We start from the raw sequence: 23,236 nt of genomic DNA, 5'->3' as shown, positions 1-23,236 counted from the left end.
AACCCTATAAACGTTCCAACCCCTCGCCGTTCACTCTGGCGAAGGCCTGGCAGCACGTCAGGCGCCGTGAGGCGGACGTGGCCAGGCTCTGCGTGGGTGGCTTTGGTCCCTTACGCTCCCACCCCGTTTTCTGCAGCTTCCAGAGCGAACGATGACGTTGGGGAGGTCGGTAATTTCTTGATCCGTTAATCAATTTCTGTCAACTCCAGGCCGAGACTGCAGCAGGCCGGGGCCACCGCCATAAAAACTACAACTCCCAGAGGGCCCCGCGGCGCCGCCGCACGCTGCACACCGACCTGATGCCGCGGGTCCCGCCCCCTTCGCCTTCTATTGGGTCACAGACACTCAGATGCCCGCCTCCTCTCTTCTCATTGGCTGCGCCGCACCAGTACGGGTGGCTGGCCTGTGTGTGAGGGGGGGTGCAAGATGGCGGCGGGCGAGGCGGCGGGACGCTACCGGAGCACCATGAGCAAGAGCAAGGACCCCTCGGGGCTGCTCATCTCTGTGATCAGGTAGGGGCGGCGCGGCCCCGCTCCGCAGCCTCCCGTCCCGCCCGCACGCCGCTCCTGGGCGCTGCGTGGGCCCCTGGGGGTGACCCAGGGGTGTGTGCGGGCCCTGCTGTGCTGTGGGGGCCTCCCCGGGCCGGGCCTCCAGAGCCTCGGGTCCTTCCTGGGCCCTGACAGCGATGGGGAGGCCTCAGTGCTGGAGCAGGCCTTCTCCTGAGGGGTTTCCCGCCATCCTCCTGCCCTGCCCGGCTCACCCCCTTGTGTTCCCCTTACTCTGCTGTATTCTGGGGTCAGAGGAGTAAGCCCTGCAGTTAGCACTAGTTTTATGCCATATAGGGAGGGTCAAGGCACCATCTTCTTACTGCTGTAGAGTCCACAGTTGACCCCCATCCACAAACACACAGCAGCACTGAGTAAAATACGGCTGGGTGGAAAAGCTGTAGGACTAGGAAGCCCTGTGTGCAGACTCCATCCTGTTTCAGGATGCGGTAGTGGGAAAAGTGCTACTTGTTCTGAGTCTAACCATCTTGTAGGGGATGAAAAAAAAGCAGTTGCGTCTAGACATGTTTAGACTATTGATTTTTGTCTGCCCTTATTCCTGCACTCTCATCTTCTCTGCTAGAGGATGATTCTGTGATATGCTTGGAGCCAAGCAAGGATCTGAATTCACCTCACTGGTTTCTCTCTGTGCCTTCTTCAGCTCCTTGTAAATCTCTTCTATGCTGCTTATAACCAGTGGGTTGGCAGCTGATTTCCTACGCTGAAGCTTTTATGCACACCCTTTAAAGTGGATGTGGGCAGCAAGCAGTCATACTGGTGTGATATTGTGAGTTGTAATGAACTTTCAAACTTTGGTTCCTACTTCAATATCTTTGCCAGAAACTATAGTAATTCTATTACTTTGGAGAAGTTCTTGTAGCAGTTGTTCTGTATCTAGGACATGTTATGATTTTAAAATCCTCTATGAATGATAACGTTTAGGACAAAATTCTGTTCTTTTTCATTATTCTGAAAACTGGTCTTTCACATCTTGCAAAACTTGATGTAGATGGTGACTCCAAAAAAAGCAGCTGGTTCACAGAACTGCTTAGCCTTTTTGGGGTTGTGGCTTAAGTTTCTGAATTGTAAGGTAATAGGTAGCAAAGAATCACACTGAACAATGAAGGAAAGGTGATGCTTAACACAGATTGCGGTGCCTGACTTTTCGATTCCAAGTATATGTGATTCATCAGTTTTATAAGAAAAACTGTTATAAACCCAGACTTGTTTAGGTTGGAGTTATATGTATATATGTATGCAGATGGAGAAAAGTATACATTGGTATGACCTCATATAAACATGAGGTATGACAGCGGTAGTAGTGTACTTTGATGACTTTTTATTTTGTATATAACAAATGTTGAAATAGAAAGGGATGGGAAGCTAATACCCAAATATGTGACTATTAAGATGGGTGGTGTTCCTGCAAATTTTATATCCAGGCCTACACATACTCATGGATGCAATTGTTCATGAGTTTGCATGGACTGTTTGTATAATAAATACATGCTTAGTTGTGAAAACCTGAAGATATCGGGCTTCTCACCTGGATTTTGAGTTTTTACTGGGCACTTATACCTTATATTTGGGACAAGGATAAATAGTGTGGATTTGAAGTGTGTTGTGTGTAGTGTTTCTTTATCAGCTTCAAGTTTGAATAAGTTGGAGAGGCAAACAGAGTAAGTTGTAGCTAGACGATCTTTATTTATAGAAAATGCAGTAATTCGTAGACAGTGGAAGAATGAATAATACACGTGCATTGATTGCTGCAGCACTTCCTGTAGTAATTGTCCTTTTTTTTTTCCCCCCCCATGTTTTCCTGTAATTTCCAAGAATATTTTAAGGGCCTCCTTTTGTATCTCTATTTTAATAGATCTGGACTTGTTATTTCATTTATAATACAAAATGAGGGTGAGCTCATGTTACTGTGTTCCCCAAATAAGAAATCATGTTTGTCTAATAATGTTTGGCTTACAGACATTGATACCTTGGCTAGTTTAGGTCCAGTGTTTAGACACAACATTGAGGTTATCGACTTTATGAAATTAAAATTATTCAGTAGAACAGCCTGATAACTAAACCTCCAGAATTTAATTAGAACTTGGTTTGGATGTAGAGATTCTTTGCAGAGCTCGAAGTGTCATGCTGAGCCAGACCATGAAAACCTGAAAGTAGAACTGATTGCAAAGGAAGAAAAAAGTGTTGTGTTAATAATATTCACATTTCTTAGGGTTAGCCAAGTACAAAAAGCAAATGGCATGGAAAGGAATTTAAATCACTTTCTTCTGGATGTTGTTTTTGTATAGTAGCTCAGGTGAGGATGAACGTGCTAAGCAACAAGTGATATTTTTTGCTGTTTTGTATACTCATAAAATACCATTGCAAACAAACTTAGACGTGGGTGGGTTAAATGTATCTTTTTTATAACTTTACTCAGCTTCAGAAAAATATTACAAATCTTAACAGTAGGCTCTTGGTTTGAAATGTAGCAAAATTTTCTTTTCTTGATAGCTTTATTTCCAAAACATTTATGTATAGAGTCTTCTGCCAGTCCTTGTGGTTTTACACTTGCATTTCCCTGTTTATTTAGAAGACTATTTATTTCTCTCTTGTTGCTGTGTGAAGGACCCATAAAAGGAGACAGTGTATGAAAAGTAGCAAAACTTTGGCTACATTCTTCTACTGTAAACAAACAAAACCAGAAGAGCTTTTTCAAGTATTATGATATTTTACTTGGTTATAGCAAAGACGGTTATGTCTTTCAGAAAGAAACATTGTTTAGGTCTGCAAAATCTATTTAGTGTGATTGTCTATAAAATGCTTTGAAATGTGAAGCTGAAAGGCCTTTTATAAATATAAATGATTTTATTAATGAAGGGATAATTTTTGATGTTTACTCAAGTTCAGTAGCTCTCTGTTGCAGGAGACTGAATAATTTACTTTCCTCTGATACTAGATGTAGGAATTCTTGTACTTACTTCACTGGACTTCCCAGGAGAATAAGTGTCTCACTTTCAGGGAGAGTATTTGGGGCCAGATCCTTGACAAAGTTCAATGTATTATAACAGCACTGAAATCAAGTGAGAAATGGTATTTTATGGGAGCTGGGGCTCTGGTCTAAAATCCGGGTGCTGCTGCTTCAGGGAAGTTAACTGCATAAATGTCAGTGTAGCGGTGTAGGTTTGATCAGTGTTATTCATCGCTGTCTTGGTATAGTTTGGAAATTTTGGGTCGTTCCTAGTCTCTACGGTGTTGCTTTTCAGCAGCTCTGAATGCAGAAAACTCTTGAGATGAAGGAAGACCCAACAGGAAAGTCCATCCCACTTTTGATCTCTTTTCTGGCCCTGTGAAGTGTCAGTTTTTCCTGTGGTGTTGGGGAACACATTGTTCTTTGGGAGTTGTTTCCTGTAGGAGGATTCATGTACTGATTGAATTCACCTTGATTTTCTGGTCATTGCCAAGAATAGAGAATAAAGGCAGCCTCAAGTACGGACTAATTTGGAAGTTGTTTCCTGAGCAGGCAATGTGCTGCTCAGTAGTTAGAGTGCAAAACTGAAAATAAAATCCTGGTGTTCGAGCTGAACCAGGATCTGTTGGGTGACAGTAACCCTGCTAAGGTCGCCTGGCTCACAGGGGTTGTCCTGGTTTTGGCTGGGATAGGGTTAAATTTCTTCCTAGTGCTGTGTTTTGGGTTTAGTATGAGGAGAATGTTGATAACACACTGATGTTTTCAGTTGTTGCTAAGTAGTGCTTACACAGTCAAGGACTTTTCAGCTTCCCGTGCTCTGTCAGGTGCACAAGAAGCTGGGAGGGAGCACAGCCAGGACAGCTGACCCAACTGGCCAATGGGGTATTCCATACCATATGACGTCACGCTCAGCATATAAATAAGAGGCGTGGTCCAGGAAGTAGCGATTGCTGTTAGGGCATTGCTCGGCGGGTGGTGAGCAATTACATTGTGCATTGCTCATTTTGTATCTTCTATCATTATTGTTGTTGTTATTATTATTATTATAATTTTCCCTTCCTTTTCTGTTCTATTAAACTGTCTTTATCTCAATCCACAAATTTTACTTTTTTTTTTTTTCCCCGATTGTCTCCCCCGTCCCACTGCGGGGGGAAGGGGAGCGGCTGTTTGGCTGGCTGGGTTAAACCACAACAGGGGTGAATTCTGGCTCCCAAGCCACGTGGTGCAGATGTCTGGTGCCCGTGCTGCCCCGTAGCTCCGACTCGAGCTGACTGGCCGTGTCCACATAGCAAACAACCCAACTCGGGTCTCCTCTTGGGATCCTTGTGGTATCTCATTGGTTCCAAAACCTGTACATGTCTATGAACAGCAGTTCAGATTGTTTACCAATGTAAAACCTGTCTTGCAGCCCACAGGTGGGATGTTTTATAGTGTTATGCTGCAGCTGTGTTTCCTGCCCAGCGTTACAGGAGTACGAGGGCACCAGCCCTCCTGGGATATTAAAAAACCCTCTTCGGTGGATGGAGTGGTACCCAGTGCCTTGTCTGTCCTGCCTGTAGGAACGCTGTCGGGAGGAGTGAACGATGTGCAGCACTGCCCCAGGACAGGACTGATCCATTCGAAAAGAGGCAGGAGCTACCAGGGGAGCTGGGTTACGAGGTACTGTGCTCATACCCTCAGCAGTGCTGCTGCTGGGTTACACTGAGTTCTTGGGCACAGTTTCCCTCTTGTTTATTCTAAAGGAGAAATAGAGGTTTTGGAGGGTAGGTATATTCATAACAATAAATCTTTTAGAAGTAAAGAGTGGTTGGGAAGCTTAATGAATGTTTGCCAAGTCTGCTATTAAAATCCTCACCTTTGTTGTGGCTCAAGGGAGCCTTCCTTCTTTTCCCTCTGCCTTTAGGGGATATGAGAGTATCTTCAATTTGCCCTTTTCCTCACATTGCTGAGAAGAAATGACCATTATTTGCTGTAAGAAGACACAGTTCCTGGGATTGTGACTTCTAGAGTAGAATATTTGCTATCAGGGCTTTATAGCTTCTGTCCCCATGCTTCTGCTGGATGGTCAAAAGCGCAGCGCTTACACTGTGCTAATTCCTTCACGTATGAGAAGGATCCTTCAAGTTCCTTGAATAAAAGGTACTTTGTAAGGTCAAAATGTTGTCACTGGAGACCAGGAGCTTTTGTTGTAGAAGTCTAATGCTGATCACATGGGCTTTGGCAATGTCTTTTTAAAAAATAGTGCAGAGAATGGAGAAAATTATGCTCATCTGCTGGAGGTCAACTTGGGGAACAGTTTTTTTATCTTTCAGAGGATAAACACGTGTGTGTATATAGATTTTTCTTAACCTTTTGTTTTGTTGGTAGCTGGTTGAAGCAGCTTTTGTACTCTGAAACAAGCAACCTGGCATTTAGCAAATGCTTTTTTTTTTGAGAGATCTTGTCAGATTTTTAATTGGTGAATGTGTCTGCCTTTTATTTATTGTTAGGCCTTTTTTTTTCCAATTAAAGGTTGCTATTTTTTTAAAACTGGCCTTTAATAGCTGCTTTAATTGGGAGAAAACAAACTTTAGCAGTGACTCCATGAGACCTTATTGAAATCTTTGTGCTAAGCTTTCACACAGGCAAACACATATGACAGATGTCAAGGAGAACTAAAAGTGAGGCAACATGTAGTGCATTTCCTACTTTCATGTCTGCAGAAGTTGAAATTACGTGCAAAAAACCTTAAACATATTTTATTTTTCACAAGTGGAATTCTTTTTCTTTTTAATGCTCTTTGGCCATTATGTTCATTACGTTTATGTGAACTTTGTTAAATGGATTCTTACTAATGACCTGGCATTTGGTCTTCTCTTTCTGTCTAAAGCAATAGAACTGATATCCCTGTTTGTGATGTAGAGTGAGAAAGACAGATGTATAGCTGTTGCCCTCGCTGTTACATTTGGGAAATAGCTGCTACAAGAAATAAAGCCTAGTTATTCTGATCTGTATATACTGTAATGGTCTCTTAAAACCACTTTTATTGCTAATGGTATTTTCCAAAGTTATAAAGGTAGCAGTTCTTCTACAAGACAAGTGGCTCAGAAATTCATCGAGAATAAATTGTATATGGCACAGTATGGTTTTAAACTATACATTTTCCTGAAATGATCTTGAGGCACTTGTATAAAATGTATGCATATTTGGCAAGTGTTGGGTTGTAGCTTGATACAGATACCTGGTTACATTTCATAGCAACAATAGGTGAGGGTGCATATGTGAATACACAACCACATGCAAAAGGACAATATGTATGACCCTGCCTTGTTAAAAGCTCAAGGTACTTTATTTTTCAGCTCTTATTTTAGCTATAGACAATGCACTGTGCAGAGTTGGAGTTTAGCCTACCCTTACAAAACCAAGAAGCGGAAATAGTAGGTTTTGTTAATAAATGATTAGAAGTTCTGTGGCTTCAACTCTTTCAAAGACATTGCCTCCAACAGCTCTTCATTCCAGTGCAGTATTGAAAACCTTCAGGTTAATACTGAATTTTCCAAAGCCTCTTGCTGACTCATGCAGGGCCGCTGTTCTGATGCGGTGTGATTTCAAGGATGGGTTCATAGCACAAGGTGGCCAATGGCTCCCTCAATACTAGTAATCTTTTACTCATCCAGGTGGCATGTCTGAGTAGCGTTGTCCAGCCTCTGCTCTTGCAGATTTGAAATTACTGATCCTTAGGACTTTGGTTTTCTCCCGGGAATGTGGTAATTCATGTAATAGCTGTGTTGGCTTTTTGGATCTAAAGTTAATTACAAAAAAAGGTAGAGAGTTGGTACCTGTGGTCTCCTGTACATGGAGATAGTCCTGGACAGGTTCTCACACAGCGGAAGGGTAACTGAGTCGCTCTGCTGGCGCCTGGCAGCGTAACTGGCATCTCACGGGTCTGTCTGCTGCCTGCATCCCTTTTCCAAGATTGAAAATGATGTGCAGCTGGTGTCGTTAGGGTTTTGCCTGTGTGCGGGATTGTTGTTTCATCTTAATGTACGGTTGTTGGAGACATCTGAAGGAGTGTGACTTCTTCTGTTGAAGTCGTCATCCTAAATGACTGCAGTCCCGTCTTTGTTTCAGAAATGAGATGATCATTAGCTATACCTGCATCATTTGTATGGGTGTGGCGAAATTTGATTAAGGGTTGGTTAATTTAGCAAAATAAAGAATTCCCTGATGATACTTATTTACATGGCTGTAGGCTGCTCAGCCTTTTCACTGCAGCTATCATGCATAAATCTGCAAGTCCACAATGATAAAAAGATTATCAACTTCTGTTGAAAATGTTCTAACCAACTGTGTAAGCAGCATGAAAGATTAATGGAATGTAAGTAGAGGAGGAAAATGTTTTATAATGCTCTGTTTACTTTGTATGTTTAACAGCACTTTGAAGAGACTCGGTTCTGCCATTTCTTGTAGTGAAGGAGTGAGTTATTTCTTTGTTTGCACAATGGAGATCTAGTTGTCTGGAGGCTGGGTACCTTGTATTCCCCTTGATGAGGCTGGAGCGTGCAGGCCTCAGGATTTAACTTTTTTTTTTTTTAAGGGGAAGATCCTTTATGATTTTATAGGCAGTTTACAGTGATACCCTGTTTTCCAAGTCTATTGACTTGTATGGTGCAATTTTTGACGACCTTCTTTTCAGCGCCTCCCTTGTCTCCATGAAGGGTGTAGTTTGTCTCCTGAACATTTTGATTCATTTCCTCAAATTCAGAATTTCATAGGAACAATCAACCTGTGAAAATAATGAGAAGGCATTCAGCATGTTGCTACTAAGTTAAATTGTTAAATACCTTTTGGATTTTTTTTTTTTTCCTTCTGGCTGGCTTTGTTTCATAAGGAACCAACTTTTTACAGTAGTTTCAATGACACTCTGCGGAGGTTTCAAAACATGTATTATCAGATTACATGCTTTGAGGTTAAATAGTGCTGGAAGCTGTAGATCTCTCCATTTGGGACTTGTCTTTAAGACAACAGTTTTCAATTATAAAATTCAAATAAGTCCATTTAGTTTAATGAACCTCTGGAAATTGGTAAAGCGGTATAGACAGTCTGCTGAAGTACAGTTGTTCTTGTCCTAGGGTGCTTTACAAAACTTTTTTGTTGTGCCCTGTTGAAACTAAGCCACTTGAAAGGTCTTGCAGGCTGGCACACAGACCGTGGCACAGCAGTCGGGAGGAAGAAAACCTGCTGAACTGCTCTAGACAGGCTCTTTTCCCGTACAGGATTTGTTTTAGAGAAAAAAAACCAACCAACCAAACCCTGATTTTCAGAAAGGATCAGATTTTATTGTTTCCTCACTTACACATTTTATTCTGATTGACTCGGAGGCTTAAATACTAGTAAGGTGTCTTCAATAAACATTTTCAAAATGCATGTTTGATCTTAGGTGTTGCTTGACACTTTCACTATAAGGCCCAGCCCTTGAAATTATCAAGATCAGACCCGTTGTCTAACATTCTGTTTCCCTCTACAGCTTTTTGGGGAGGAAAAGGTACTAACAAATTAATGCATTTTATCATATAGTATTGCTTCTTGCAGAGAACTTATATGCATCTTCCATGCATCTCTGAAGTCAACACTTGATCCTCCCAACAACTTGCACTTCAGACACACTGCTGCAGTTCCTGTGACAGTGTCTGAGTAACTGTCCGGTTACGGTTGCGTCTGCTGGGCAGCTGAGATGCAGACAGATGCTCTCTCTCATCTCAGTTATTTTGTTCCCTTTCCCTTGCATCCTGACCTCTTATCTTTTATTCACCTGTTGTTGTTTCTTGTCTATTAGATTTCCTGCCACAAAGAGCTTGCGCTGTCGGTCTGTGCGTTGGAGCGGTGCCTCTCGATGGGGTGGCTGCGTGATTGCCTTCGGGTGCACTATAAATGTCTAGTAATGATCACAACGGTTTAAAGCGAAATGAGAAAGCAAATACTGTAATTGGTGTGTGGCCACGGTCATCAGCAAGAGGTGCCTTATGAAAAGTAACTAGATTCTAATGGGTTTCTTTTTACTCTGCTTTTTTTTCCCCTTTTTAATACTGAAGTCTCCTTGGCACATTGCAGCTATTTCCTGCAGAGAGGAGACTGGTCTTTCTAGACATCCACAGTGCTCTGCTTAAATGATTATTTGTTGCTTCTAGCAACTGCTTTCTTCATTTAACTCCACAAATATTTTGTTGGTCAAAAATTGTCTGTGTTGGCTAAGGCCTTGCTTAGATTTTTCCTGTACCTTACAGAGGCTTGTTGTATTCTGGTTTGTGTTTTATGTCCTTGGTATGGTGTAAAATGGAGAATAAATAAATAAATACATCCTCTCTTCTCTCATTTTCCTTCTTGAAGGGTATTTTTGATAATCTTAGTGCTGTACTATTAATTTTATTGTCCGGAGTGATGCAAGTATATATGATAAGTTGTGAAATGTATTCAGGAGAGTTTTTGTGATATTGATATGTAGCACCTACCCAGCACTCTTCATCTGCAGATTTCAAAGACGGTCGCTAAGAATTGTTGTTTAACTGTTATCCAAACTGTAAGACATGGAAAACCTCGCCCGATTTCTTGGGAAGGGATGGATCATAGTGCATCCCTTAAACTTTGAATTTTGCCCAAGACTGCAGTGTGTACTCAAGAAGCTTCTTCTATTGAACAGATTTCTGGCCTTGTTTTTACTGGAGAAGAAGGTTACAACATAAGTGAGTCCTGTAAGTTGGCCACACTTCTAAACGTAGCCTTAGCTTTCACCAAGACCATCTTTAAGCCAAGCTGTGTTGTGTGCAGTTGATACCACACGCTCTCTGTATTATCATAGCTAGGAACTGGGAGGCTTAACAGGGTGCGTGATACGGTGCACAGCATAGTAGAAACAGGTGGCAGAAAGTTTGCTATGGATTGCTGTTAAAATTGGAGCTCTGACCCCCCCCAGTGATTCAGTGCTTCGTTCAATTACACTTCACTAAAATGTTCATTTTCCTGATCAGATGAGAAATATTTAGATTTGATTGGCTTGCCTTTTTTTTGTTGGTGTTTCCCACTGTCTTTAATGAGTGTTTTCATTTCAATAAGCAACACTGAGTGAAGGCAAGTGAATTGCATGCGTAAAGAAACCTGATCCAGAAGTAATGGCAGATTCTTCCTGGATTTCCAAGCTGCACCTGTGCATCATGTAATACTCTTTTTCTGCCTTTAACCACAAATAGTTGCATATGCCTGCTCTGATATTGAGGAGCAGAGGAAGAGGGGCTCTACAGGGACACACAGATGCTGAACACCTACAGCAACGGTCAAAAGCAGCAGGGACTTCAACACTCCTCTCCTGTAAGAATTGTCTAGCGTGTTGCAGGTGCTAACTTAGCATTAATTTTCTAAACCGCGTATTTGCGTTTTGCACGCAGTATCTATTCTTTCACTTTTGTTTAATAAAAAAGTCCACAGAAGCATAATGCCCACATACTGTTATTACAATGTTCTTCCTGTGAAACAAATTCTCTAGTCAAGAAATTGATAATTAAGATTCCATTTACTATCCATAGCTTAGCAGTAATCATATTCAACAGGGCTAGCCTTAGGGTAGGTAAGATAGGCAGGCAGTTATCCACCCAACCTAGCTGGAGGCATCAGAAAAAGCAAATTTGCAGAACTGAAACATTTATTATTCATTAACGTTAACAGTTTTCTCTTAAAATTGACACTTAATCTAATTCTCTTAGCTTCCTACCTGCCCAATAAAATGCCAACAGTGGGCTGGCAAAAGAAATTATTCATCTGCCCTGGAAAACTAAAGCCCTTGATAATACAGACCGTGTGGGGAAATACAAGACTTGTCAGTGTAAACAGAAATTCTTGTTGAGTGTCAAATCTGATTCCTGCTGGAGCTGTTGGAGTTGGTGCCTGTAAATGGGTGGTCTTAAGGTTTAATGTTAACTTCTTTTTGCCACAGTGCAGAATACGGGGGTAGGGAGGCAACTAAATACAGGGTTTGGTAGAAAAAACACTCTAGTGGAGGAAATGCAGTGACAGGGTATGAGATGAAGCAGGAGTGGTGTGGATCGCACCCTGAATTCAGGTTCAGAAGACAGAGAACTTGTGTGTGCTATAAGAGCATTCAGCACACTGCAGAACAAAATGGGATTGGACTGTGGGCATTTGGAGCTGAGGAATTCATGGATTTGTCTCTGACTGACCTGTTTTTATTATTGACCCTTGTAGAGAAAAGAGAGAGGAAAATAAAGCAAAGTTGCTTCTCTGATGCTTCAGACTGAAGTACACTAGCAGGATGGCATATCTAAAACTAAATCTTTACTGTCAAGCAGGAAAATACATTTGAAAATGCAGATGGAAAAGACTCATTCATTCATGCATCCCTTTGAGAGGAAGATGAGTGGATTTCTTTAGGAACCCAAATTTTTCCGCATTTGCTGTACATGTCTCCGTATGTGAACAAAATACTCAGTCCCCTTGAAGCTTTGGTTCAGAGTACGTATCGCCAGCCTGAGCTCTTTGGCAGTGCGGCTGCCTAAAGTACCTGCAATGATGCCTGTCGCTGGCTTTGCAAAGGCTTTTCCTACTGAGCGTCACAGGATGCCCCAGAAAAACCATTTCTTGGTAACTGCCCTTGTGGCTATTCTCAGTTTGCGCTAAGCTTGTTGATATGGGGACTGAGCAAAGAAGTCTGTTGTGCGTTTCATTCGCTTCAAAGCTTATTTTGTAGTAGTTTGTTGGTGCGAATAAGCTGTGCACATTTGTGGGAACATGGGTGTTACGCAGAATAAAGATTAATCTGTGTGTGATGTCGTTTCTGTGGTGCTGGGAACTGTGATGTTAAATCCTGTTCTGGGGCTGGAGTGTATTTGAAGCTCAAAAATAGCATGTTACAAAGGGAGGTGAATTGCTTCATAGTTTTGCACTGATCATCTCTCTCTAGCATTTCTGTACTCCTGTAGTTATCTGTTGTGCCACATGATGTGTACTACAATGGTGTTTGTTTTCTTCTGCTGTTGGATGGCTTAGTAAACATCATGTTCTTTCAGTTCACAACAATGAAAGAAATTTATTAGCTTGTGAAGAAATTATGGCTTGTTTTCTGTCCTTTTACATCATCTGCCTGTTGTTTTTCTTGCTTTGTTTGAATGCTGGAGAGTTCGCCTTTTTTTTTTTTTTTCTTCCTCCCCAGATTAATGCATCACACTGTAGGAGTAAATTTACAGAGGAGATGAGATTGTGTGGTAGTTCTGCAGTCTGGGCACCTGCGGATCTTGGATGAAAAACTTTGATTTGTCAAACACAAAGAAATGGCCAACACTAAGTCTATAGTGTGAGAATAACTTCTTATATAGTGTGTGGAGTCTTCTGGTGTTAGTTCTTGCTGGGACCAGATTAATTACTTTGGTTCTTAAAGAAAAGTTTCTTTTATCCCTACTTAATGTGTTGCATTTTCAAAGCACTGTATGTATTTACTATGGTAAACAGTAGCTATAGTCTGTAGCATTTTCTGCATTATAAAAATGAGACATTGTGTGACTTTCTCAAAGGCCCTTAGTGTTTTAATGAGAGAAGAATTTCATTTTGCAGCTCAGAGGAGAATGCTGAGACTCTGAGGTCTGTGGAGAGAAAAAAGTTTTAACAACTCAAGTGGGTTTTCCAAGTGCTTCTAAATACCATATTGAGCATTTATAGGTAAGCATCCATAAGTCAGAAATCTTGCCTCCCAGTGTGTTTTGAATTACTCTTTAGCTTTTGATGGCTACAGCCTGTTGAACTGCTGTAAAGCAACAGGTGAGGGTAGATTCAAACGTACTTTTGGGTCCTAGTTGTGCCAACATGTCCGAGACACTTTGTTCCTTCATCTGTGGTGCAGAGAGAGGAGGACTCTTCTGCAGCTGTGGAGTTCGTTCAGTTGTCTAGAAAGGTACAGCCTCTTGCAGAAGTGGTAGAGATGGCAATTATATTTGATCAATGTGAATACATTGTCTTATGTCTTTACCTTTGGAAACTAGATGTTCCTGTCTTTGATGTGAGCTGTTGTAGCAAGCAGTTTAAGGCTTTAGGCGTCTCGCAGAATGACAGTGCTTCAGGACTCCTGTAAAAGTCTTTCCACCTACTCCCTGTGCTAGTTATTTGAGTTGAATGCTGGAAAGTGGAGATGAAAAATGCTTGTGATCTACAGATCACATTCTACCGAAACGTATAGTCCCAATGGGCTTTTTTTTAATTAATCTAATTCCAGTGTAAATTCACTGACCTCAAGGGAAATAGCAAGGTTCGTTTTTTTTTCTTGTATGGAATATGCTGAACATCCCATGATAAAAACACAGGATTGTGTCTGATCATCATCTCCTCTATTCTGTCTTCCGTATGTGGAAGTGACTCTGGTGAATTAAGCATTTTGCATTTGTGTAATCTGTATTTTTAACTATGTAAAATCAAAAGTCAATGAGATTTGGCTCAATGAATTTCTGTTTTACTGTAGCATAAAAATGTCTCTTAACAGACTAACATCCAGTTGGAATTATTCTAATCCTATTGAGCTCTTGCTAATGAGACAGGCATATGCAGCCATCCAGCTGCCAAGTACAAATTACAGGTATCTTACAGGGGAGGCGGATTCTCATTTAGAAAAATGAAAATGAAAAAACAAGTGAACTGATCAGGGAACCCTACTGGAGATCCCCACTGAGTTCATAACCTGCACGTACTCGATTTCTAAATTGACGTTTCTTCTGTTTATCATATGTTTTGAATGCTTTTGCTTTTCAGGGAGTTCTAAAAAGCTAATGTATATTTGTCATTGTTTCATAATCCTGTCCTGTTTTGTAATTCCCCCTTCAAAGTTCTTTTGCAAAGTTCCTTTCCAAAACAATTTTGATCCTTTCTATTTGGCAAACAGTGTGTTGACTTTTCTTCAGTTCTTTAATAGAATTGAAACAAGCAAAGATGCCCTTGGCTTACTTTTCTGCAGTGTTAGCAAGAACATATATAATCTCAAGAATATTAAGTATTCCTTGCTTTGCTTTTTTTTGTGCAGAGCAAGAAAAAGGGGCTCCTGTACCAAGGGGCTTAGGTAGGAAATTCAGGTGTACAAGATAATGTTTCAGATTCAAAGTGACATTGCTCCTTTTTGTAGTTATAGATGCTGCTAGAATTCAAGGATTTAATGTTGTGTTTTTGAAGGAGTAAAATACATGTTAATGGGTTACTGGAGTAGAGAGAAGGTAGTGAGTTAGTTTTGGTTTAAGTAGGTAAAGTGAGGGCTCATCTGGTTGATACAGTGACTTGAGAAGAACATGAGCAGAAGGGTCTTACTGGTGGCTGTGAGAATTTGTAAATACTCGTACTGCTTTTGAATATGTTGCAGAAATTTGTATGTTACAGCCATGGTGGACAAAACTGTAAGTTATCATCTGGGAAAAGTTGTAATATGATTTTTAAAAAAAAACCAGAAGAGGCATTATCAGTTTTATAGCACACTTGTTTCTGACATTTTGGCTTAAAACAGCTTCACTTCCTCTTATTTATTTACATGTAGCTATTTGCATCCATTAAAGAATGGGTTTGCTTTTCTCTAAGCGCTCTTTGATGGTTCTTCACTACATGGTTGCGGGATGGATCACGCATGCACTTCTTTTCTGTTCTCCAGCCATTAATCCAGACTCCCATAATGACTGGAAATAACCAAGTCCTAAAACCAAAACCTTTTACTTCTGAAACTTGCTAGTCTTTTACTAAAGTAAATGAAAAAGCAGTTTCTGTTGCTTTTCTCCATTTGGATCTTGAGTTGCGATTTAAACTTTTATCCTATCCATAAAGAAATAATCTACAGGTATTTAAGGCAAACTCAAGTGGATGGAGAGGGAAAAAACCTGTTAAGCTTAAGTTCTTTGTTGTTGTGTAGAATTATTTATCCCTTTTGGCCTAGTGAGTGGTCCCTTCAATGTTTTAAACTAGAACAGACTAAAGGGCTGTAAATATAGGTAAATTTTTCTGGTCAAAATGATGAGTATTTTTAGTGATTTACAGGTAATTATAGAAAATGAGAGGTTCCCAATACAGGTGTTAATTCTGGTCCCAGTTGGTGCATCCAACAGAGCCAGCTGGAAATCTCGGAACATAGCAGTTGACTGAGCCCGAAACTTCCACTGAATTCAAGTCTTGCAGGTTAGGATCACGGGCTGGAAAAATATGTAACAGTGTGTTAATATGGTCTTGTCCGTGGTGAGCGCATCCCTGGGATGTACAAAGCAGCGTTTCGCCAAAGTCCGTAACTCTTCCCTTCTCCCCCCTCCTACTGCCTGACAGCACAGTGGTTGTACCTGGAACTCTGCAAGAATGGATCATGGTTGTCTTGTCTTCTTGCAGGTTTGGACGCTGAAATATCCTGGCAAGGTGAAGGGAAGGCCCCCCACTGGCACTTACTCTGTGTGTGTGTTTGTGTGTACACACGTAGGAGTTGGGTAACATCACCTCCAGCACCTCCAAAACATTACTCAGCTTTAGGTGGTCTAAGTTACTGGAGTTTTCCAGAAGATAAGACCAAAGAAATGCTCTATGGAGGCAGATGAATGGTTTCTCTAGCCTGGTAGTTTGTCTCCAACGGTGGCAATACCAAATGTTAGAGAGATGATGCAGGCCTGGCCACTTGTTGGCATCCAGTGCCTCTGTATTTCCCTAGTGTCTGCAGTTGTTGAGTTAGAGATGTTGAATACATTCCAGCTAGTTTCTTCAGTATTTGTTTTGGCCTGTTGTCTGTGAATACATTTAAGTCCTTTTTTTTGAACATGCTGATGCTGTGAGCCTCAAATCCTGCAGCAAGGTTCAGGAGTTCACTACCTAAAGTGTAAGTGTGCTTTAGTCTTTTTTAAACTGATCTCCTGTTAGTTTCAACAAGTGCCGCTAGTTCTAGTAGCGCATGACTTGGTGAAAAACTGTTTTGCGTTTACGTTATTCATCTCGTTTCTGACTTCTGCGAGCTCAGTCATATCTCCTTTCAGCCTTTTCTTTTCCAAACTGAAGAGTCTTGGCCTTAGCGTCTCTCCATTGTTTTAGTTGCCCTTCCAAGGGCAACAGAGGAGAGAGGAGACCAGAACTGCACACATCACTCCAAGTATGGGCACAGTAAGGTTTTATACAGCAGCAGAGTGATTCCTTTGTCTTGCTCTCATCTTGTTGGATTCTGGCCTACAGCTGCGTATTAAGCTCATTTTTCAGAGAACTCTAAGTGTAGAAAAAGACTTAATTGGCAACTACGTTCCCAGCGTGTGCTGCTGAGGTTCCTGAAGTCAGGTTGGATGGACTGGAACTTTGAGACCTCTGTATTCCTGTTACTCTTCTTTTTAATATGGGTTGGCAATGTTTTCATGCTACTGTTGGCTGTGTTGTGGGTTTAAAAGATGAGATCTTTGGAGTTTAGACTGTGAGAATGTGTGTGAGAATGTGTGTAGTGCTCAGCCAGATGGGTTGTTTTTTCGCCCCCTAAAGCATCTTGATTCTGTTGAAGGTGGCAGCAAATGTGTATTTTATATCTAAGCAGACAAATAACAAAATGACAACTAAAATTGATGCTTCTAGTTAGACATTGTCATTATATGTCAGTAGGAAGAAGCTTGTAGTATCTCACAAAGGCTTCTGATTTCCTGCTATACTAGCTTTGTCCTTCTTTGGACATGTTTTGTGGTTTCTAAGATACAGGTCCAGTTGTGACCTCTCTCTCAGGCTTCATAAACATCTATGTTTTGGCTGCGCAAATTTCTAGTGTTTTTAGCAAAAGATATTTTTCCTATAGAGTGCAAGTTAAACTAAATTACAAGGACAAAAACAATTGGGCAGCATGGTTTGAGTCTACTTAACAACTTCCAGTCACATCCATATTTTTAGGAAGCCTAAGTTGGGCCGGAGCTTGCTGAAGCAGTAGAAAAGGCTTCTGACATGCTCTGACATTACAGTTACACGGTCTTAGCCTTGGAGAAAGATCTTTAGCTTTTGTAACAATCACTGGCATTGCAGATGGATTCAAGCCAAAGCTTGAACAGCTTTGGCAAATCAAGAATTTTGAAATTGAGTTTTGTTTAATTAAAACTAAAAACATTTCTAGTCCCTGGTATAGGCCAATTTGGTTCTGCTTCTACATTGTCTGTAGCAATCCACGATTCTCCTGCAATCCGTAACGCAGGTTAGAGAGAATCGATGTTTTCATTAACTACCGAGACAAGCAATATTGTTCATCTTCAAACTCAAACAATATGTCAATTCCTAAAAAGGATATATGTTCGTGTCTGGTGTAACCACGCTGAAGAACATTCTGCTAGCAAAAATAAGCATTTCTTCACAAAGAAAGCGTATTCATCTGCAAGAGCTCTTAATGGAGGAGGATTTACTGCCAAACACATTCTTGCACATGCTTTCTATTCATCTATTATAGCATGAACCCAAACTTCGCTGCGTCTCACAAGTACTGTATGTTTAATACTGTTGCATTAACTGTACGCTTAGCTTTGTTTTCTAGCACATCTTCATGCATTACTTTGTCTGAAGTGTTTACCTGACCTCTGCTAACAGCATTGAGTGTTTCAGTAGTACTTCGTGCATGTAAACGCAGCTCGCTTGTTTGAGGAACCAGTGCTGTGTATTCCCCAGGTGACAAAGAGAAACTGGGCCACAAGGACACGGAACTGCCGGCTCAGCCCATTCCACCGAAATGCAGATATTTACATCATGAGTCTGTAGGAGCCATGAGCTGTGTGTAGCTCATGCTCTAGTCTCAAGATGCAGTCTGCAATGTGGGGGAGCTGTAAGCGCGATGTCAGAGATCTGCGGTAGAGCAGAGGCTGTAACCCAGATTTCTTAATTCCAGGCTTATTTTCAAACCGCTGTACTACTGTTCTTACTTTCCAGGTCCTTTTTACATGCTTTGCATACAGTACAAATTAACAAAAATATCTTTTTTTTGTGAAAATGTGGTTTAAGGCACAACTACGAATGTTTGGGAGTAGAATATTAATGTAATAACATCAGGAAGCATTCCTGTTTCTGTAGCTACTATGAAGCACAGAACTTGAAATGCTACAAATAAATTTTATGCATTGGAAGAAGCTGTGCTGACAGTGGAATGGGGAGGGGGGTCCTCATCTCTGCATGCTCTTTGTGCACGAGGAGAGATGCACCTGCATCCGCTGTGAAATGTGCAGCTCTTGGTATTTGGGAGCGGGGAGGAGGGTGTGAGGCACCCGCACTGATAGTCTGAGGCATAACAAAAGGAAGAGGATCTCTTCTCCTCATTTCCATGTGGTATCTGTTACGGTCTTCTGCCACTGTTATCTGAAAGTGAAAAGGAGTGTTAAAACTCTGTTAAAGTAGAATACATCACTTGGGTACATTGTCTTCTTTTAGGGTGTAGTAGGATATATTTTGGCTGTAATTCCTCTGTACTCCTTGGTAGTTGAGTAGGACAAGTGTGCGTGCGCTCCTGTCCTCCTCTTGTGTCGTGTTCCATATGGTAGTACAGATTTGCTTGCTCACTTGAGTTTTCTTAGCTGCTCCTTTTGGGATTGTGATCCCCTGTGAAATGGCTTTTTTTTTTTCCTTTTTAAAAATGGGAGTCCTTGAGTAGGTGGTACAGTGTGTTGTTTTTCTTTGAAGGGAAGAAAGAGTAGTGAACTGGCAGTTTTGGGTATGTCTCTGTTGACTTTCTGAAAGAGAGGGAGCATTTCTTGTATGTTTAAGTTTTTTGTTTACATTTATTTGAGAAGAGCTTTTGCACTTGAGTTCCTACTACTTTCCTAATGGTGTTGAAGAATTCAGAAAAATCTATCAAATACTAACCCTTGTTGTCATTGAAAATACTTTTAAATAAACCATAAGGGAATAGGTTTCTCTCCTTTGTAATTTTTCAGTGATGTGCAAGCAGTTCTCGCCTATCTTCTAACTTACTGTAGAGGATAAGTGACTGTTATTGCAAGAAAAATTGATATTTTTCTTTCTTACTGGACAGCAGGAGATACTGGTTTTAGTTTGACTGGACCTCATTACTTTAACAAACCCAAAGTGAAAGCCGTTATGGTAGGAGAGAGCAGCAGCAGTGTTCAGCAATGGGGTTTTTGTCTCCTTCCAACTATTTGACCTTTTCTCCACAAACAGTTTAAGAAATCCAGAAAAAACTCAAGAAGTTCTCTCTTACTTCTGGCGATGTATTTTTTCACAGTCTTCAGGGTTGGAAACCATGGCTGTTCTAGTCTCTTACTATTTTTATACTCTTTCAGTGTAGCATGCATACCATCTTAAGATGGTGCCTCAGTTCAGTTCAGAGGCCTGAACTTCTGTGATTTAAATGAAATAATGGTCTCCACATGTTCATGCTCTACTGGTTGTATTTTTAAAGGCATCTCAGTTTCAGCAAGTAGATGCTCCAGATTTCTTTGAAAGTTGTGATTGTTTCATGATGTTCAAGCATATGATCCAAAACCGTTTGTATGCAGTGATTTTTTTAAAAATATCTTTATTTTTTGCTTATTTTCTCATCATAAGATTTTTAAAGTGGTTCAGAAATTGTCAGTAGAGCTACAGAATTCATCCCGCTGGTTGTTAAGGTTGTGATATAGCAGTGTTTAAGTCATAACTGATCCTAAATGAGTTTTCTCTTTTTCACCGTGAAGTATACAGTTTTCAATATCTGTATTGCTGATTTAAAACAGAAACCTGTATGGACCATAGAATCATAGAATCATAGAATCATACAGGTTGGAAAAGACCTCTAAGATCATCGTGTCCAACCGTCAACCCAACCCCCCCATGCCCACCACACCGTGTCCCTAAGCGCCTCATCTACGCGTCTTTTAAATACCTCCAGGGATGGGGACTCCACCACTTCCCTGGGCAGCCTGTTCCAAGGCCTGACCACTCTTTCAGTAAAGAAATTTCTCCTAATGTTCAATCTAAACCTCCCTTGGCACAACTTGAGGCCATTTCCTCTTGTCCTATCACTAGTTACTTGGCAGAAGAGACCAACCCCCACCTCGCTACAACCTCCTTTCAGGTAGTTGTAGAGCGCGATGAGGTCTCCCCTCAGCCTCCTCTTCTCCAGGCTAAACACCCCCAGTTCCCTCAGCCGCTCCTCATCAGACTTGTGCTCCAGGCCCTTCACCAGCTCCGTTGCCCTTCTCTGGACACGCTCCAGCACCTCCATGTCCTTCTTGTAGTGAGGGGCCCAAAACTGAACACAGGATTCGAGGTGCGGCCTCACCAGTGCCGAGTACAGGGGCACGATCACCTCCCTGCTCCTGCTGGCCACACTAGTTCTGATACAGGCCAGGATGCCGTTGGCCTTCTTGGCCACCTGGGCACACTGCCGGCTCATGTTCAGCCGGCTGTCGACCAGCACCCCCAGGTCCTTTTCCTCCGGGCACTTTCCAGCCACTCTTCCCCAAGCCTGTAGCGTTGCCTGGGGTTGTTGTGGTCCAAGTGCAGGACCTGGCACTTGGCCTTGTTGAACCTCATACAGTTGGCCTCGGCCCATCGATCCAGCCTGTCCAGGTCCCTCTGCAGAGCCTTCCTACCCTCGAGCAGATCAACACTCCCACCCAGCTTGATGTCATCTGCAAACTGACTGAGGGAGCACTCGATCCCCTTGTCCAGATCGTTGATAAAGATATTGAACAGGACCGGCCCCAGTACTGAGCCCTGGGGAACACCGCTCGTGACCGGCCGCCAACTGGATTTAACTCCGTTGACCACAACTCTCTGGGCTCGGCCGTCCAGCCAGTTTTTTACCCAGCGAAGAGTGCACCTGTCTAGGCCATGAGCCGCCAGCTTCTCTAGCAGAATGCCGTGGGAGACAGTGTCAGAGGCTTTACTGAAGTCCAAGTAGACCCCATCCACAGCCTTTCCCTCATCCACTAGGTGGGTCACCTGGTCATAGAAGGAGATCAGGTTGGTCGAGCAGGACCTGCCTTCCATGAACCCGTGCTGGCTGGGACTGATCCCCTGGTTGTCCCGGACATGGCTCGTGAGCACCCTCAAAACCAACTGCTCCATGACCTCCCCCTGCACCGAGGTCAGGCTGACCGGCCTGTAGTTCCCCGGATCCTCCTTCCGGCCCTTCTTATAGATCGGCGTCACATTGGCGAGCCTCCAGCTACCCTTCCAAGGATAAAGAGGAAAATTCAGGATGACTTTTTTGCGGAAACCAACTTTTTGAGTGCTACCTACTGTAGGAGATAAGAATATGCCTTTTTGGCTGTTGCTGTCTCCTGGGTCTTTCTGGTACTGTGATGGGGTCATTCCAGGTGTGGGCTTCTGGATCCGGTGGCAGGATGGGTCTCAAGAAGGGGTCAGCAGGGTGAAGAGAGAGAGGGAGAAAGAGAAGATTGTATTGATTCTTGAGTAAATCTCAGAAATTTGGAGTGACACCAAGAAACTTTTGTCTCCTGTGCCAGTTTCATTAAATTTGCAGCAGTTTTGTTGGAACCTCAAACTTAATTGATTCAAAAAACCCCATAAAATTAAAAATCTTACTAGATGATGTTACTCAGAGGTTAAAATAAATGAGGGAGGGAAATAAGGGGCCATGACACTTCTTTGCTGTACTGGTGTGCGTTTGAAAACAGATTGACTATTGGAAGGCATGGGTAGGCTTTTGATGGATTTCTCTCTGTACTTGTGATATCCCTAGTGTACTTTTGGCAGGTAAGTAGTAGTAACTGCAACACTCCTAACAAATAGTTGCACTGGTCCCGAAGTCTAAAGTAGAATTTCTTCTTTATAGTTCTTTGTAAGTAATAAATCAGGATATATTTCATATGTTATACTTTGCCCATATTAATGACTCTCTGGAAATATCATAACTAGTAGATAACTTTCCCTTTTCATAAATCCAGTAGTGTAGTAAAAAAGCTCCGAAACATCTGAAAATTGGGGAAGTAATAAACCACAATATTTATGGTTTTTTCTTTTCTTGAAGTACATTGTTCTCTGTTGAACACCAGACAGGCACGTTTACCAGAAATAAACTTCGCTAGTGAACTGTATAGACTAATAAGAGTGGCTGTTTGCAGTAGGTAGTGCATTTTTTAGGCAAAGGCTTCCTGTCCTTATAGATCATTTAAAAATATCCCTGTTTTTGTAATCTTTTTGTCCTTAGGACTTTATCTACCAGTGATGATGTTGAGGACCGAGAGACTGAGAAGGGCCGCCTGGAAGAAGCTTATGAGAAATGTGACCGGGATTTGGATGAACTCATTGTCCAGCACTACACCGAGCTCACCACCGCGATCCGCACATACCAGAGCATCACAGAGCGCATCACCAACTCGCGCAATAAGATCAAACAGGTGAAGTCTAGCTTTGCGTGTCTTTCTGTGTTTGCATCCGCTCGATAGCGTGTACTCTGGGTACAAATCTGTGCAACTCCTCTATCTTTTTCCTGTGTTATGTCCTTTTATTGGTAGTGTAATGTTGTAAGCTCCCATTTTAACCTTTTATTTCTCCCTCTCTTTTCCCAGTACTTCTCATCATTCTGAACTGAACTGAAAATTGAATTGAGAAAGCACTGTTACCCGCTAATTCTGAACTAGGCCTGATTTTCAAGTCGCTCTGTGGCATGGCTAGGAGCGGACCATCCAGTCCTAATACAGTGGTCGCAGGCTATGTCTTACTAGCAACCTGTTTTCCGTAGGATCTCTCTCTGTTGTTTGAGAACACAAGTAATTAAGAA

The 23,236-nt window shown here is 41.9% G+C and overlaps 1 protein-coding gene across 16 annotated transcripts in view; it reads left to right on the top strand.

Moving 5' to 3' along the window:
- The first annotated feature begins 399 nt into the window (after nucleotides 1-399).
- Nucleotides 400-23,236, top strand: part of EXOC4 (exocyst complex component 4) — a 404,931-nt gene continuing 382,094 nt past the window's right edge. For all 16 annotated transcript variants that reach the window (XM_075142390.1, XM_075142380.1, XM_075142401.1 and 13 more), the window contains exons 1-2: nucleotides 400-512; nucleotides 22,664-22,853. In XM_075142390.1, coding sequence (XP_074998491.1) covers nucleotides 427-512; nucleotides 22,664-22,853 — 276 coding nt within the window. In that variant the 5' untranslated portion in view covers nucleotides 400-426. The remainder of the gene's footprint in view (nucleotides 513-22,663; nucleotides 22,854-23,236) is intronic.

The sequence above is a fragment of the Calonectris borealis genome, chromosome 1 (genome assembly GCF_964195595.1).
Source record: "Calonectris borealis chromosome 1, bCalBor7.hap1.2, whole genome shotgun sequence".
Classification (NCBI taxonomy): domain Eukaryota; kingdom Metazoa; phylum Chordata; class Aves; order Procellariiformes; family Procellariidae; genus Calonectris; species Calonectris borealis.
The sequence above is the reverse complement of the archived record's forward strand: the minus strand, read 5'-3'. Positions and strand labels throughout refer to the sequence as shown.